This window comes from Mesocricetus auratus, unplaced genomic scaffold (genome assembly GCF_017639785.1).
Source record: "Mesocricetus auratus isolate SY011 unplaced genomic scaffold, BCM_Maur_2.0 Super-Scaffold_100007, whole genome shotgun sequence".
Lineage (NCBI taxonomy): Eukaryota > Metazoa > Chordata > Mammalia > Rodentia > Cricetidae > Mesocricetus > Mesocricetus auratus.
The window spans coordinates 65,410,391-65,429,053 of NW_024429191.1; the positions used below are offsets into that span (position 1 = coordinate 65,410,391).

An 18,663-nucleotide genomic window follows, 5' to 3' on the forward strand; every position below is an offset into this window, starting at 1 on the left:
TAAGAAAGTTTAAAAAATACAAGCAACTAGATACATTAAAGACTTATTTATCATTAATATAATTAAGTGTAAATACTTTTTATTTACCATTTTGTTGGTACGGGAAATTTTGATTATAAGGAGAGGGTGAAGATATAGTTTATTGGAAACAGCTCTTTTTGAGACTAGGGAAGCAGTTTTGGATATTTGATCCAGTATATGGATTATCTCAAAAGCGAGGGAATGTGTGGGACCTGGAGTGGTGGCTCACAGCTGGATACTGGCCCTAGAGAGTCTAAGGCAAGGGGATCACTGTATGTTTAAGATCAGCATGAACTGAGTGAGACTCTGCCTCAAAAAATGCACATATATATATATATGCACATATATATATGGAGAATGAGATTTAGAGCTTAGATGGGGGAAGAAAATCAGACCTTAAACTGTATTTCCCTGGAACCTGAACTAGGCATGGGGATTGGAAAACTGCTGTTTTCCCAATTATTCCTATATAGTATGATCTTTTTTTTCTAGCTTGATATCATCATATTTGAAATACAGTCTTACAGTATCTATGGTTTGTGGGTTAATTTGGCAGTTTAATACAATGTGATCGTTAGAAAAGTATAGTTTGGGAACTCAAGCAATGGTCCCGAAAGTTAGAGGACTGGCTGCTCCAGAGGATCAAGGCTTGAGTTCTAGCACCCACATGGCAGCTCACAACTGTCTGTAACTCAGGTCTCAGGTGATCTGACACCCCCTTCTGGCCTCTGAGCCCCAGACATGCACGTGGGGCACACCTTAATCCCAGCACTTGGGATGCAGAGGCAGAAGGATCTCTGCGTTTGAGGCCAACCTGGTCTACAGAGCAAGTTCCAGGGCTAACAGACAAATTCTGTCTCAAAAAAAAAAAAAGTTTTAGTTTTGACAACTGACATTTGGAGCCATACGTCATTATGGTGTATTAGTATATGCATGAATAGTGGATAATAGAAATTCTGAATTTATTTGAAGTGGTTCTTAAAGGGGAATTGTAGAGTTTATCTATTTTACAGATTCACTCTTTGGAAATTTCTTCATGTGGAACTGTTCTTTAAGGTTTCAGGTACGCTCACCAACATTTTTTCAAAAATGCCGGGATCAGCACTGGTACATTACTCAGTTGGAAGCCGCCCAGACTGGTTATATTCAACAAATAAACAATCTTAAAGAGGTAAGGCAATTACATCTGTTCTAATTTAGCACAGCTTATTGTCCTTTTGGCCTGCTGCTTTTTAAATTTGATTTTGGCTATTCATTTTAATATTGAGTTAAAAATCTGGTTATCCTTTTCTCCACCCTTTTAGCCTCTAGATTCTTCACTGTTCAGTTGTCTAGCCACATTTAGCTACATTAGCTCAATTTAATTAACATCAACTATGTAAGTCCTTATTTGTATGTAGTAGCTTCATTTCAGGGGCTTGTGTTGGACACTGTAGATATGCAATATTTTTATTATACAGCATTGTGTTTGTTGTGCAGTGCCACTCTGGTTTGAGGTAAACATTTTGTTTCTCTTAGTACCTAAAGTAATTGTCTTCTACAAGGTGTCTGGGATTTAAAGATTAAAAATTAGAATAGTTGAAATTCAAACACTTAGTTTGAATTCTTGCTGTTGTTAATTGAGCACTATAATAGATTTTTCATAATGAAATTATGTAAGGAATTCTTTCTTTCATGTGGAATTTGAGTTGTTTTTACCTTGTGTATGTGTGTATTTGTGTGTGTGTATGCATGCGTGTGTGTGTATGAGTGTGCATGTGTGTGTGTGGATGCTCATGATACCATGCACAGATGGAAGTCAGGGTGCCTTCTGGTGGTTGTTGATTCTCTTCTCCCACCATGTGGGCTCAGGGATTGAACTCAGGTAGTCTGACCTGGTGGCAAGTACTGTTACTCACTGAGCCATCCTGCCAGCCCCTCCATATAGACTTTGGATGGAGTGGGAGGTTTGGGTTGTGAAAGTGATAGTAGATGAAGCATAAAAATATGAATGACTGTAGATTTCAAACTACTGGTGCTGGACATGTAGTTCAATAACTGGGTGTCTACCTCATCCTCAAAATCCTGGGTCCTCAGCATCATCAAACAAAACAGATCAAAACCCTGACTGTGTTTTCTGTACAGTTTGTGAAGTATATGTACAGTTTAGACTGGATATGCAAAAGACAGTTTATCTTTGTCATAAACATATTTCAGAAAGTAGACAGGAGAAAATGAGAGAATTATAAGAAATGGTTTTTAAAAACTAGTTTTAGGAACATCTGGATCCACCTTTTTCCTAGTGTTTGAGATAGGGTCTAGTGTACAGTCCTGGTTGCCCAGAAACTCGACTGGTCTTAGACTCACAGAGATCCACCTACCCTGTCTCCTGAGTGTTGGGATTAACACCATGCCCATCTCCCACTCAAGTGTCATCATCCACAGGTGACAGACGCTTAACACGTGGAGACACCATGTGTACAAGCATGTTCTCATGTCTTATATATCTCCTTCAGTATGCATAGTACTGTCATGTCCTGCAGGATGGACAAGACCCACTTGTGTTCTGCTTGTCTCCTCCAGGAACCAACTTCTGCATGTCCCCCTATCTGCTCCGACATTATGCTTATTTTATTTTATTTTTTAAACTATGAAGACCAGCCTGGAAATCACCCTGCTTCTGCCTCCTGGGTGCTAGGATTAATGACATGTGCTGTCACACCCAATGTATATCTAATTTTTAACGTAAACATTGTTTGCTTTGCCACTGAGACACCTCTTATACTTAATATTGTTTTGTACTGTTCCTACTTCAAAAGAGACTGACTATTGAGCTGTCCCGAACTCAGAAATCAAGAGATTTGTCACCACCAGATAATCATCTTAGCCCCCAAAATGATGATACTCCTGAGACACGAACTAAGAAGGCTGGGTCATGCTCTGACATGCTTCTGGAAGGTGGTCCTACTTCAGCTTCTGCAAGAGAGGCCAAAGAAGATGAAGATGAAGAGGAGAAGATTCAGAATGAAGACTATCATGTAATAATAGACTTAGATTGGTAATATCTATAGTAGGGTTGTAGTCTCTAGCATATAATGTAGGGGAGACAATGTCCTAAAAATCTTGCTCACTAGTTTTTCATTATTGATGTATACATGTTCTCTACATTTAATACTTACACAACATTACAAGGTTATAAAAGTTAATTATGGAAAGCCATTATTTGAAACTGATACATGGTCTAGAAAAACTGTTTAAATTATAGATTTTAAAAATATGTTCTTTTGGGAGCTGGAGAGATGGTCCAGTGGTTAACAGCACTGACTGCTTTCCCAAAGGATCCAGGTGCAGTTCTTGCAACCCACTGCCATGTTCCAGGAAATCCTACACCTTCATACAGATATGCATGTAGGAAAAACACCAATGTATATAAAAAATATATCATAGAATGACTTTTTTCTTTTTTCTGTGTGATCCTTTCTTTATCTGTTCCTATAAGATGGCTTATGATTTGGGATATGGTTAGTTTTTGCCAAGCCAAATAATAGCCGGAATAAGAACTCACTAAGTGGTTTTTATTTAAGATTAGGAGTACAGAGTATATTTTCTGTAATTGTTACTTTTAAGATGGGAGACTTGGGTTTTATGTTTCAATGATGATCGGGAGAGATTAATGATAAGGTTAAAAGCATTGATCAGCTAAGAAAAGAAAATAAGGCTCAGATTGAAACAGTTCGCTTTGATAAATGAGTAAAATGAATGAACTTGTAGATAAGGCTACTGAAAGTTGGAGAAGGGGATTTTGTTCTGTGCAGGTGTTGGCAGGCCTATGAAGATGAAAAAAGTTGGAGGGGGCACTTAAGTGATAAATTGATACTTTTTTTGTAGCTCATGCTGGCTATGGTCTACAAGAACACTACTATGTAACAAAGGATGACCCTGGATTTCTGGTTTTCTTGCTTTCTTGCCAAGCCTGAGATCACAGCCATGCATCATTATACCTGGGTTTAAGATGTTGCTTTGTGAGCAGAAATTATTGGAAGCTGACTTGGAATCTGTGAATTATTCCTAGTTGGATTGAGGACCTCACTCATATTGATAACTATTAATAGTATTACCAGTCAATAAGGTTGTGTAGCTTTTCTCTAGAAAACTTAGCATTGTAGTCATAGGATCAGATGGGACAACTGAGTAGAAACATTTGGAGCAAAGATCTTGTTTTAGCTGGTGTGATGGTGCTTGCTTAATATCCTAGCACTTAAGAGGCTGCAATAGAAAGATTGCATGAGTTTAAGACCAGCCTGGGCTACATAATAAGACTTTTGACGCAGAATTCTAAAGGAGTGAAAAGAAATGTTGTTGTGGCCTTGTAGCATGAACTCTCGGATGGAGATCTGGATCTGGATCTTGCTGGGGAAGATGAAGTGAATCACCTCGACGGCAGCAGCTCCTCTGCGAGCTCCACAGCAACAAGCAACACAGAAGAAAATGATATTGATGAAGAGACCATGTGAGTACCCTGTGTTTACACTTAAAGTAGAAATTATTTGAAGCACTATAACTGATTTAGACTAAGTGTGGGAATATTCAGCACTTTTTTTAAAGATACAATCTAAATATAAACTGAGCCTTCTAAGCTAGGAGCTTTCATTCTTGCTTTATTTCCTTATTCAAAAAAAAAAAAAAAAAAAGCAGAGCTGGATCAGCAATTAAGAGCACTAGGTTCAATTCCCAATGCCCACATGGCAGCTTACAATCACCTGTAACTTCAGTCCCAGGGGCTCTGATGCTGTCTCGTGGGTGTTAGGTGCTCAAGTGGTTGGTACACAGACATATAATACAGGCGAAAAACTCATACACATAAAATAAGTATAGTTTTTGTTTTTACAAATTAAGAAGTGAGTGCGTGTGTGTAATGTGGGCATATGGAGATCAAAATTCAACTTGTGAGTTGGTCTTCTCCTTCTCCTGTGGGTCCCAGGGATGGAGTTGATTTTCAGGCTGCACAATCAATGATTTCTACTCACTGAGCAATACTACTGACCCAAGCCTAGGGCTTGCTGATCAGGCTATGTTTTTCTAATACTGTTTTATAGCCTGCTTCTTTCCTTAGTAGGGAAAGAACCCCCCCCCCAAAAAAACCTTGGTCTTTGAACCTAGACTGAGGCAAAGGTACACTTCTTTCTCCTGCTTTAGAAAATGAGTTGACTGGATATTGGAGAAAGTCCTTAGCTCTTAGCTTGTCTTATTATCGCTGATGTCTCTGCTGGGTACTACCGTACAGTGTGGCAAACATTATGTAGATCTGAGCATTTTCAGGATGCTTTCACTCAGTAGAAACTCTTCTGAATCCACATCTGGGCAGAAGCGTGCAAGTCTTGATCACACATACCTTGGCCCTTGGCATCATGTTAGGTAGTTGGAGACAGAATGAGAAATACTGGTAGTGTCTTATCCCTTGATTATGATAGTCTAGAGTGGAATTTCGTGGGGGTTAAATTAAGAGGGAAAGAAGATTAGTTTTGACTTACGTACTATTTATGCTCCCTCTTTTGGAGAGTGTGTATTTTGAAACAGGGATCCACTATAGGCATGGCTGGCCTGGAACTCACTCTGTATGTATATAGTCCAGGTTAGCCTGAAACTCAAAAGAGATCCACCTCTACCTGCCTTTTTCTTGTGAATGTTAGAATAAAAGTTAAATACCGCCATTCCTAGCCTTATATTCTTGTTATTAGCAATATTAATTCTTTTTAAAAATAGGCATTTCTTCATTTTATTTCTGTACCTTTAGGAATATTTCCAGAGTGCTTTCTTTCTTTTTTTGATTTACTTTATGAGCTTTTTTGCCTGCATGTATGTGTTTGTATCACATGTCAGTGTCCACAGCAGAGGGCATCAGATCCCTTGGAACTGGAGTTTTAGATAGATGGTTATGAGCCATCATGTGGGTTCTGGGAACTGAATTCAGGTCCTCTGTAAGAGAAACACATGCTCTTAACCATGGAGCCACCTGTTCAAACCCTATATCCAGAGTCTTGAGTGGCTTTTTTGTTTGTTTGCTTTTTGTTTTGTTTTTCAAGACAGTGTTTTTTTTATATATCCCTGGCTGTCCTGGAACTCAATTTCTCTGTAGACCAGGCTGGTCTTGAACTCCGTGAACTGCCTCTGCCTCCCAAGTGCTGAAAATAAAGGCGTGCACCACTACTGCCCGATTTTGAGTGACTTTCTAAGTATAATTTTCATCAGTTTTACTTGATAGTAGGTTTGCCAAGTTCCTTACATTGTCACATTGAGAACAGATCTTAAGATTTTTTCAATATATAAAACTAGCATTGTCTTTTTTACTGCTTCAAATCGTACTTTAGTATAAAGTAATTTATTTAGGATTGACTTTTTGAGAACAAATAGGAAGCAACACCCTGTTTTCTAAAGTTGTCTTTGTCATCTGTAGTAATTAAGGTTTTTGTTGTTTCTTCCTCCCTCTCTCTCTTATGTCCCTTCATTCCCCTCCCTCTCTCTTTCCCACTAACTCCCTTCCTCCCTCCCTCCTGCCTTCCAGTGAGCCATCTTACTGGCCCACAAATACAGAGTTGTATTTTCCTTTGTGAGAATTATGAGTTATTCTGAGCATGATGGATTTTTGTCTATCTCAGGTCTGGAGAAAATGATGTCGAATATAACAACATGGAATTGGAAGAGGGGGAACTCATGGAAGATGCAGCTGCTGCAGGGCCTCCAGGTAGAGAGGGTCATACTGACCCTCATTGTTTAGTGGAGGGTAACCATTGATGTGAATGGTTCATAGTGTTAATGCAATACATACGCTATTTAAAAGAATAATAATAACTAACATTCATAAAATATTCTTCTGTGCCAGGTACTTAATAAACTTTTTTTTTGAGATTATTTATTATGTATACAGTGTTCTGCCTGCATGTATGTCTCTACACCAGAAGAGGGCACCAGATCTCATTATAGATGTTTGTGAGCCACCACGTGGTTGCTGGAGATTGAACCCCAGTCCTCTGGAAGTGTAGCCGGTGCTCATAACCTCTGAGCCATTTCTCCAGTCCCAGTGAAGCACTTTTTTGTACCATAATTATTTATTAAATTCTGAGACAGATTCTCCATTTATTTATTTGGTTATTCTGTTTCTTGACATGGAATTTTACTATGTAACCTGATTCTCCTGCCTTGACCTTTCCAATGGTGGAATTACAGGTATAGATCACCATACCTGGCAAAATGTACTTTATAGTTACAGAAATTGGTGCACAGGTAAATTCAACAGCTTATCCTGTTTCCACAGTTTAGCATATAGGAAGTAATTGGATCTTGAGGTTTGTATGGATTCTAAGCTCATTTTGTGTTCTCATGACTCTGGGATGTGAGTGTTTTTTGTATTAAACTTTGCTTATAGAGCGATCTAAATAGCATCATGGAATCTGGACTTACAAAATGATATTTAGAAAGCTGATTTTCAGAGTTACACAGAATCAGGTTTAGTTACCTGGTCATGTATTTAGTTGTTAGTACAACTAGGCTAGAACCCCAGACTGTTTTGTTGTTAGAGGCAGTCCTCCACCTTTCCCAAATCACACTTACTCCTGAGAAGCAGCAGTTTATGTAATGGATGCTTTCCTTTAGGTCTTTAGATCTGATTGTGAAAATTAGCTGAAACATTTAAAAGCTAGCTTTTGGTATATATCTCTGATTCTAGCTCTTGGAAGGCTGAGGCAGGAGGATTAAGAATGATTACTCTGAGGCCAGAAGGCATCAGATCTCCTGGGACTGCTGTTACTAAAAGTAGTAAGCCACCATGTTCTCTTGAGTAACAGCAAGTGAGTTCCAGGACAGCCAGGGTACACAGAGAAACTCTGTCGTGAAACACTAAAATAAAAATACAACAGCAAAGTTAGTAACTTAGCACATCAGTTATCGGTAACTTAATGAAAAGTGGGTACTGTTTGACTATGTAGATTCCAAGTATTGATTAAATGTCATCCTTTTTTTTGTTTGTTTTGCATTTATTTACTATAGCTCTAAATATTCTAATAAAATTTAGATACCTTATTCTAGATGTTGAGGATATAATAGTGAAAAAAGACCCTTATTTCCATTGTTAAATTTTGCTGAAATTTATCTCCTTGACAAACATTATTGAATATAATGATTATTTCTAGTTCCTGAAAAAATAGAATGAAAAAACTCCTATATTTTATAACTACAGGTGAATAGATGCAAGAATAATTAGCTAAAATCTGACACATGTAGAATTTCTCAGAGAGGTGGAGTATATCTCCCCGACTTTTAAATAAATGTTGTGCTGGGGTAAACCTGGCCAGTAGGCATGTGTATGCATTTAGCATTGTCTGTGGTACAATGTGTTGATGTGTAAAGAACATATCTGTTTACCTGTATAGTGTTTAAATCAGAGAAACCCTTAACTGAGGAACATTGTACAAAATTATCCAAATAAGAATAACAAGCACAAACCAGGGAAGACTGGTTTGATGTTCTGGACTAAACTCTAGAAGAGAAAAAGTGAACATGTGGGGAAAACTAATAATCTATACACAGTAGAATTTAGTTAGTAACTTAGTGTATCAGTATTGGTTCGTTAGTTGTGATACATGTATTACGTTAATGGAAGATGCTAAGAGAGAAATGGGAGTGAAATATATAGAAGCATTCTCCACCTTTTCTATAATTCAGACTTTTCCAAAAATTGAAAAAAAGAGTGAATCAGTGATTAAAGGCTCGAGTGGGATTGTGTGCAATATTCCCAAACCCCTGGGCCTGCCCAGTTACACAGCAACAAAAAATAAGAGACCCTGTTTCAAACAAAGTGAAAGACAAAAGACTGGAAGCTGATCTATATAACCTTATGGCATGTACACAAGTATACTTAAAACACAGATCTGCAGACACACATGCACACGCAGCAATACAGCATTTCTAAAGCAAATTCACATTGGTAAGGTTATTACTCAAAGCATTTGTTCTTTTTTAAATTTTTGCTGTTTTTTTTTTTTTTCTTCTTGCAACAAGGTCTCATCGAATGGCCTTGGCTGGCCTGGAGTTCAACATTTAGAACAGGCTGGCCTTAAACTCATAGAAATTTGCCTGACTCTGCTTCTTGTCCCTTGTTATTTTAATTTTCAGTTTTTGTTGTTTGTTTTGTTTTTTGAGACAGGGTTTCTCTGTGTAACTTTGGAGCTTGTCCTGGCACTCGCTCTGTAGTCTAGCTGGCCTCAAACTCCTGGAGATTCACCTGCCTCTGCCTTCTGAGGGCTGAGATTAAAGGTGTGCGCCACCGCAGCATGCTCTTAATTTTGGTTTTTGAAACAGTGTTTTTCTATGTACCCCCAACTAGTCTGCAACTTGCTATTTATACTAGTCTGGCCTTGAAATTACAGAGGTCTGCCTCTTGCTGCCTCCCAAATGTTGGGATTAAGGAATTGTGCCACTTTACCCAGTTTAGAGTTTTCTGAGCATCTTGAATGAATAGATACATTTTATTATTTTCTTTTCTGTATTTACAAGGTCTCCCTTTTTAGCCTAGGCCTGCCTGTAGCTCATGTCACCTAGCCTGACCTCCAACTCACAGCATTTCTGGTGTTGCAGCCTCCTGAGTGTTGGGATTGTAAACATGAGCCACCATACCTGGCTGTCAAAAAGATTCATATTTCTCATCATATTTTGGGATTCTTCAGTTATTTCTTCAGATCACTCTTTGCAGTTATTTTCTTCTTTTGTAACTCAGTTATGTGTTGCTGCATATATGAGGGTCCATACATTTCTGAAACTCTGTTTTTCCTTTTGTGTTTTGTTTTTGAAAGAAATGCCAAATTAAAACCATAGTAAGGAACCATGCATATTGGCCATATTGTTAGTATATATTTTTGAATTATTTCCTCCTTTTTTGAGCAGGGTTTCATGTAGCCTGGTCTGGTTTTTAACTTGTTATGTAGCCAAAGATAGTTTTGAATTCCTGATTTTTTTAACTTCCACTTCTCAAGTGATAGGATTACAGACATGTGTTATACCTAGTATGGCTAATATTTTAAAAATGGCAGTACTAAATGTTAAGCACGTAGAGAGATGGGAAAGCTTGCTCTCTCTTGGGAATGAAAACCTTTTTTTTTACTTTGACCCTTTCCTGCACCAAGTTGTGTATCTTCTCATAAAGATTTATTTATTTATTTATTCATTCATTCTGTATACCATGTTCTGCCTGCATGTATTACTGCAGGCCAGAAGAGGGCACCAGATATCAATATAGATGATTGTAAGCCACCATATGCTTGCTGGTAGTTGAACTTAGGTCCTCTGGAAGAGCAGCTAGTGCTCTTAACCCCTGGACCATCTTTCCAGCCCCCTGAGCTGTATATTTTATGCACATTTATAGTCATTTGGTGCTTCAGATGAAGTTGGTGATTGAATTCTGGGTAGTAACAAGGCCCATGCTTAGTCATTGCTCTGATGCTCATTGCTTGGCAGTATGGTTCTTTGCTTTTCATTATGAACATAATCTAAGACACAAATCTGCAGGGTTTTCAACCCTGAATTGGGATTTTTAAAAAGCATGTACACATACATACAATATGCTCTCTCTATTTCTTTTGTAGGTAATAGCCACAGCTTTGTGGGTGCCAGTAGCAGAATGTCAAGAAGAGCGCATTTATGCTCTGCCGCTACCAGTAGCTTATTAGACATTGATCCTTTAATCTTAATACATTTATTGGATCTTAAGGACCGGAACAGTATGGAAAATCTGTGGGGTTTACAGCCTCGTCCACCTACTTCACTTTTGCAGCCCACAGGTAAAATAATAATGTCTTTTTTTTTTTTCTCCTTTGGTTCTCTGTAATAACTGTTGAATTTCTATGTGTGTCTCATCTGAGTATCGGAACATAGTATGTTTCTTTAGTAAAATGATTTCTCATTCATGTCATATGAGTGACTTTTTAACTGTTTTGCCACCCCAGTGTATGTGTGTGTGTGTGTGTGTGTGAGAGAGAGAGAGAGAGAGAGAGAGAGAGAGAGAGAGAGAGAGAGAGAGAGAGAGAGAGAGAGAGAGAGAGAGAGAGATTGAACTCAGGATCTTCACATGCTTAGGTGACCTGTACCTATAGCCCTCCCCCTTCATTTCCCTGTCTTTGCTTATGAGTTATGTCAAAAACAAATTTTACATACCTTTTAAAAGGTTTCAGGGCCCGGGTGTGTAGCTCACAAGATAGTAATTGCCCAGCACACACAAATCCCTTTGATTCCTAATACTGCAGAGAACAAAAGAAGAAAGTTCTAAATGATTGCCCTTTTATGTTGTGCCTAACTGATAGTTTGAACCATGTGGGGATGTATAGTTGTCTTCATGAATGGATTCAGTTTTTGAGGCCTACCTTCCAAGGGTAACTGTGTCTAAATTGGACATGGAAAAAAGTTTACTTAGTTATTCATTAAGTGAAGACAGCACACCACTGCCATGGTGGCACATACCTGTTATCTCAGCATTGTAGAGACGAAGTCATGGAGATCGCGCTGAGTTTAATGTTAACCTAGGGTATGTGGTGAGTTCAAGGCTAGCCTGGACTGTATTGTGTGACCTGTTTCAAGAAACCAGACAAGGGCTGAGCATGGTAGCACAACACACATCTTTTATTTCTGCAATTGCAAGGTGGAGACAGATGCATATCTATGAGTTCAAGAGCAGCCTGGTCTACATACCAAGTTCCAGACCAACCATAGATACCTAGTGTTAAGACCTATGCCCCCTCCCCCCCAACACACACATACAGGAACACCAAAACCTGAGAAAATGTATATTAACTATCCACAGTATGTTATCTCAAAGTTATTTAAAAGAAAAATATATAACTATACAAATGCAGAGATTTGCATAGTCCAGTCTAGGCTCTTTGAATCTGAGATAGAGCTTTTTTTTTTTTTTTTAAAGAAAAAAAAGAAACAAAACAAAACAGTGATTTACCTGGGTTAGAAAGATGACTCAGTGGTTAAGAGTACTAGTTGATGTACCAGAGGTCCTGAGTTCAATTCCCAGCAACCACATGATGGCTCACAACCATCTGTAATGAGATCTGGTACCTTCTTCTAGCATGCATGCAAACATGTAGAAAGAACATTGTATACATAATAAATAAATAAATCTTTAAAAAAAAACCAGCGATTTACCATTAGTGCTACAGTTTAAAGACCTGTGTTAGGGCCCGGGCCGTTGGTATAGCTTGGTAGTAATGTGTTTTCCTAGTGTGTGCAAAGGCCCCTGGTTTCATCTCCAGCCTCTCATTTGTAGGGTTTTCATGGAATGCTTTTTGCACGATTCTTTGTATGTAATAAAGCAGACTGACCATTCCCTTACCATCTAAACTGTATTAAGTGTCCAAGCAGGGTGTAGACAGGACTTTTGGTGCTCCCTCAAAGCAGCAGAGCTTACTTTCTGAACAAACGCATACAACCTCTGTGTATAAAGCAAAGCCTGAGCCACTGTAGTGGATTGGAGTTTATAGCCTCTATTATTAATTCCTCTCTTTTTTAAAGCATACTTCTAGAAAGAGTTGCCCCTCAGTTTGAAAGATTATCTTCAGCTAGGTTCTGGGACAGTTGCTTTTCAGTTATGATTCAGGTACATTCGGTATGAAGGTTCACTTAAAGCAGTAGTTCTCAACCTTCCAAATGCTACAACTCTTTTATACAGTTACTCATGTTAGGGTCACCCAAACCACAAAATCATTTTGTTGCTACTTCATAACTGTAATTTTGGTACTGTTATGAATGATATGCAGGATATTTGTTATGTGACTCCCCCCCCCCTGAGGTTTGCAACCCACAGGTTGAGAACCACTGGCTTAAATGATAATTAATGGTGTGTGCAAAGTCCAAAGGAAGCAGATCAAGACTGGCTCTATAATAAACATGTGCAGTTGACTTAACTTTAAGAGGAACAACTTTACAATTTGATTTACAAGTAGATTTAATAAGTAGGTAAAATCATGTTTTTGAAAACATTGACTATCATTAGAGAGGATACAGATTATATTAACAGTAATATCTCTGTTCTAGAATGTTTAATTTTCAAACACTTCATCAATTCTATGTTACAGTAGATTCTTGGCCCAGCAGCCTGGTCCTGTGGCCTTTGAGTCCCAAATTAACACACGGTATATTAGTTATAAAATTGTTGGCTGGTGGCTTGGTCTTCTTATTGGCTAGCTCTGTCTTAATTCTTAACCCATTTCTATTAATATAAGTATTTCCACATGGTCTTATCTTACTAGAGAAGGATCTGGCACATCCTGCCTTCCAGGTCTTACATGGCGTCTGCCCTCTGCCTACACTTCCCGGAATTCTCCTCCTCTGGTAGCCCTGTCCTGGCCAGTAGGCACACAGTGTTTTATTCGTCAATCAATAAGAGAAACATATACACAGAAGGATAGCCCCATCAATTCTCCTATACATATTCTTCTATATACACGATTCCAAATGAGATACTGCCCAAGTGTTTGACTTCAAGGTTTTCTTTTTCAGTTTTTAGATTGTGACCATAAGAAATATAGAGAAAAAAAATGAGAAAAGTGGAAAAGTATTTAAAACAAAACAGCCAAACAAAAAACTAAGGCAGAACAACCTCTAAACTTTAGAATTAGGTATATAATTCAAAGTGAAGTGATGATTGTGACCTAGACTCTTAACTTGAAGCTCTTAAGGTTTGTAAAAAGTTACGACAGTTACACCTGTGTTTTCTGTGATAGAATGTAATGCATACTTTAAATATTTTATTTCATTTATTTGTATAGGTATGTATAATGTACATGGGCATGTATGTGTTGTGGTCAGAGGCCAATTTACAAGACTCAGTTTTCTGCTTCTACCTTGTAGTAGAATCCTAGGTATTGGCCTCAGGTTATTAGGCTTGACTGCAAATGCCTTTATCCACTAAGCCAATGATTCTCAACCTGTGGATTGTAACCCCGTTGGAGGTTGCATATGAGGTATTTACATTACAATTCATAACAGCAAAATTTTAGTTATGAAGTAGCAATGCAATGCTTTTATGATTGGGGGTCACCACACCATGAGAAACTGTATTAAAGGTTGTAATATTAGGAAGGTTGAGAACCACTGATATAAGCCGTCACTCTAGTGTTGATGCATGTTCTTTGGTGATACCATCAAGCATCATACCACATTTGACATATTAAATTTGTGGGAAAGAAGGAGGTCATGAGTATTAAAGTTTATATGAACGTGGTTTTTCACTTGCTTTCTCTTTGAAGCATCATATTCCCGAAAAGATAAAGATCAACGGAAGCAGCAGGCGATGTGGCGAGTGCCCTCTGACTTAAAGATGCTGAAAAGACTCAAAACTCAAATGGCTGAAGTTCGGTGTATGAAGACTGATGTGAAGACCACACTGCCTGATATAAAAGGCACTGGTGTTGCTTCTGGAGACATACAGACAAACCTTTTTTGTGCTGACCAGGCAGCCCTGGCACCCTGTGGACCAGAAAACTCTGGTAGATTACAGGATTTGGGAATGGAGCTTCTAGCAAAGTCATCAGTCACTGGCTGTTACATACGAAACCGTAAGTGAAGAAGTTCCTATAATGTAATTTCTCCCATGTGCTTGGTGAAATAATATGACTGGTTGTTTTCCCTTAACAGTCTATCAATGTCTGATCTAATGAGTTAAGTTAAAATTACATTTTTTTATGTATTTTTTTGCCATTATGTGAGCCTGTGTACCATGTGTATGCCTGTTGTCCATAGAGGTCAGAAAGAGTGCACTAAATCCCCTAGAACTGGATTTATCGATTGTTGTGAGCAATTGCATGGTGTTAGGACTTGAATCCAGGTCCTCTGCAAAAGTAGTAAGTTCTCTTAACTGCTGAGACAACTCTTCCACCCTTCTTATGAGTTAAAATAGCCTTTTTTTTTGATCCCATCCAAAATTGCTTGACATTTTTCTTTTTGAGTGTGTGTGTGTGTGTGTGTACAACATGTGGACTTCACTTCAGGAGGTAAGAGGACAGCTTGTGGAGTCAGTTCTCTCCTATCACATGCGGTCCCAAGAATTAAACTCAGCTTGTCGGGTTTAAATGGTGAGTGCCTTTACCAGCTGAGCTATCTTTCTAGTCCAATTCTAATATTTTCTTTTATATGATGGAACTGTACCTGGGCTTTCTTTGTACCACTAGCTCCCAAGTAATGACATGGAGCCTTATTATGAGTTATGAAAGGTTGACCTTCTTGGCTTAGGCTTATTCCAAACTAACTCTTAAAACTCAAATTAACCCATTTATGTTAATCTACATTCTGCCACTTGGCTCGTAGCCTCTCCTCAGTACCATGCATCATACTCCCTCCTTGTCTGGCTGGTGAATTATGCCTCTCTTCTTCCCAGAGTCCCCCTCTCCCTGGAAATGCTGCCTTTCCTTTCCCGCCTAGCTATTAACCATTCAGCTCTTTTTTATTTTTTGGTTTTTTGAGACAGAGTTTCTCTGTGACTTTGGAGGCTGTCCTGGTGCTAGCTTTTGTAGACCAGGCTGGTCTCGATCTCACAGAGATCCAGCTGCCTCTGTCTCCCAAGTGCTGGGATTAAAGGCGTGCGCCACCGCAGCTTGGTCATTCAGCTAACCCTAACCCTAACCCTTGGCAGAGACATCTTCACAGTGTACAAAAAGATTATCCCACAACTTGGAACTAAGGATTTTTGATTGCTCAGTCTGTGCTTGGCATTAAATGACACTTCGGTAGCCTTGTGGATCCTGCATTGTACTGATAAGAATGAGACAGTAAAGTATGAAAATAAATGAGTGACAATAAACTTTTTAAAAGGTTTATTTATTTATTTATTGCATAGACAGTGTTCTGCCTACATGCCAGATGAGGGCACCAGGTTGAATTGTAGATGGTTGTAAGCCACCACGTGGTTGCTGGGAATTGAACTCAGCCCTGGAAGAGCAATCAGTGCTCGTAACCTCTGAGCCATCTCTCCAGCCCCGGGCGAAAATAATTTTAATTAATACTTACTACTGTAAACAGGAGCAGATGAAGAATGGCTTAGTTTTTGGGGGGTGGTCAGAGAAAGTCTCTGTAAAGAACATATTTGAGTTGAGCCCTTCAGATGCCTGGAGGAAGCAGTGTTCTTTATAAACAGGACAAAAATGCAAATTCACTGGCACGAGATTTACTTTGAAGGGTGGAAGGGAGACTAATATGAGTGGATATGGTGACTAAGGCAGGGCAGACTCAGATGGAGTCAGAGATAACAGGGTTTAACTGGGGCACTGATAAAACTTGAGTAAGGAGTTTGAGCTGTTACTTGTTCATGAAGCTGCCTTGTGGAGGAAGATCTCAAAGCTTCAGAGCAGGAACTGCAGGTGTAATACCAACCTTTAGAGTAGCTTGTGAGAATTTGGTGTGTAATCTGGAGCTAAAGCCATGGGTAGGTAGACTTGTTCATAGCCTGGCAGCCCTCTTTAACTGAGTTTCTTTCCCATCCTAAGTACATAACCAATACTGTTCTAGATGGAGAAAGGACAAGCTAATCTGTTACATACAATGTATGTCATAGGCCAATAGGATTTAGTTCTTTTTCACAGCTGTAGTTATAAAAGGCTGCATAAATGCCTGAGCAACTTAGTGATTAGTGCTGTCATTCACTGAGAATCGGTTCAAAGCCAATTGCCTTGGTGTGTGTAGGTAACCCTAATCCTAACATTCAGGAAGAGGGAGCAGGAGGATCCTGAGTTTAAGTCCAATTTGATCTGTGTGGTAGACATTTGCGTCAGAGCAGGGTTAAGTTCAGTGAGTCAGGGATTCTGTTTGAATATGATGTTTGGGCACCTGCTGGGTTGCCTAGTAACTGTTCTAGGCAAGCATTATAAACAAGTCAAGCTGGGGAGAGGTCACAGCAACTGAATGTAAACATGTGATACTGTTTAAATCTAGACAGAGTAGGGTCAGTGGGCGAGGATCTTATTTATTCATTATTTGTTTATGTGGCAGGATCCCTCTCTGCACCCTGGTTGAAATTCGATATGTAGATGAGGCTAGCGTGGCAATCACAGATCCACTTACCTCCAGCTCACAGATGCCTCTCGGGTGCTGGGATTAAAGGCGTGCATCACCACTCCTACCAATAGTGGTGATTTTTTATTTGCTTGTTTGTGTGAGTGTGTGTGTGTGTGTGTGTGTGTGTGTGTGTGTGTGTGTGTGTGTGTGTTTTGATGCAGGGTTTCTTCCTGTGTATATCCCTGACTGTCCTGAAACTTACTCTATAGATAGGCTGACCTTGAACTCAGATTTTCCTGCCTCTGTCTCCCAAGTGCTGGGATTAAAGGCATACCCAGAAGTGGTGGTGATTTTAATGGAGAAGTCTTGGCACTCAGGCACTAATTTAGATGTCTGGTGAAGAAAAGGGATGAAGAAGCTGACAATGGAAATTGAAATGAATCATTAAAACAAGTGAAAAACTAGATAGTGTATTCCAAAATCTAAGGAGACTGGGCCTTCAGTGGTTAAGAGCATTGGCGCTCTTCCAGAGGACCTGGGTTTAATTCCCAGCACCCACATGGCAGTTTACAACTGACTATAATTCCAGTTCCAGGTGATCTGACACTGTCATACAGACAGACAGACATGCAAGTAAAACACCAATTAATGTTCTTTAAAATAAAAATAAATTATTAAAAATTTAAGCAAACATTCTAAGAAGTGTTACTACCTATGTTTTATACTTTTGAGAAGTATCAACTTTAAGATTGAATAAAACCGGGTGTTGCACGCCTTTAATCCCAGTACATGGGAGACAGAGGCAGCCGGATCTCTGTGAGTTTGAGACCAGCCTGGTTTACAAGAGCGAGTTCCAGGACAGGCTCCAAAGCCACAGAGAAACCCTGTCTCGAAAAACCGAAAGAAAAAAAAAAGATTGAATAGAACAGCACACCATTTATATCTTAGACAAGAAAACAAAGTGTTCTTTAACAAGTTACATGTGGACTGAGAAGAATCTAAGGGGTTGTATGGATTGAGAGTTTGGTATTGGGTACTGTGTGTTCATTTCCCAAATCATATACACTATGAAAAGAGTCTTTTAAATTATGGAAAAGGACACATAATGTAAAATTTGACATTTTAGCCTTTAGTTGGGGAAGCATATGTGTTAAAATTTTTGGCGAAGTGTACACAACATTTATCATTTTAGTCTTGTACTTTGAAATTGTTATGTATCCCTCCCTACCATCCGTCTCTAAGAGGTTTTCTTTACTTTAAACTAACACTGCATCCATTTATCACCAGTGCCTATTCCTCTACTCCTGGGGCCTAGGATTGTTGCTCTGCTCCCTACATCAGTCAATGAATGACTGACTCTTAGGTATCACGTATATTGGATTTGTTGCAGCATTTGACATTTTGAGGGTTGGTTGTTTTTGTTTTTGTGGCCAGCTTCTTTATTTTGTCTATCTGCAAGGTTCACCCATATGATAGCATCTTGCACAACTTCCTTTTAAAAAAAAAGTATTTATTTATTTATTATTACAATGTTCTGCCTGCATGTTGCCTCTAGGCCAGAACAGGGCACCAGATCTCATTACAGATGGTTGTGAGCCACCATATGGTTGCTGGGAATTTGAA

The 18,663-nt window shown here is 38.9% G+C and overlaps 1 protein-coding gene across 2 annotated transcripts in view; it reads left to right on the top strand.

The window, feature by feature from the left end:
* The window catches only part of Trim37 (tripartite motif containing 37), a 140,778-nt gene that overhangs the window by 42,950 nt on the left and 79,165 nt on the right, over positions 1–18,663 (top strand). For both annotated transcript variants that reach the window (XM_040749423.1, XM_040749422.1), the window contains exons 14-19: positions 1,078–1,192; positions 2,820–3,038; positions 4,374–4,510; positions 6,657–6,742; positions 10,635–10,829; positions 14,301–14,609. In XM_040749423.1, the coding sequence (XP_040605357.1) occupies positions 1,078–1,192; positions 2,820–3,038; positions 4,374–4,510; positions 6,657–6,742; positions 10,635–10,829; positions 14,301–14,609 (1,061 nt within the window). The remainder of the gene's footprint in view (positions 1–1,077; positions 1,193–2,819; positions 3,039–4,373; positions 4,511–6,656; positions 6,743–10,634; positions 10,830–14,300; positions 14,610–18,663) is intronic.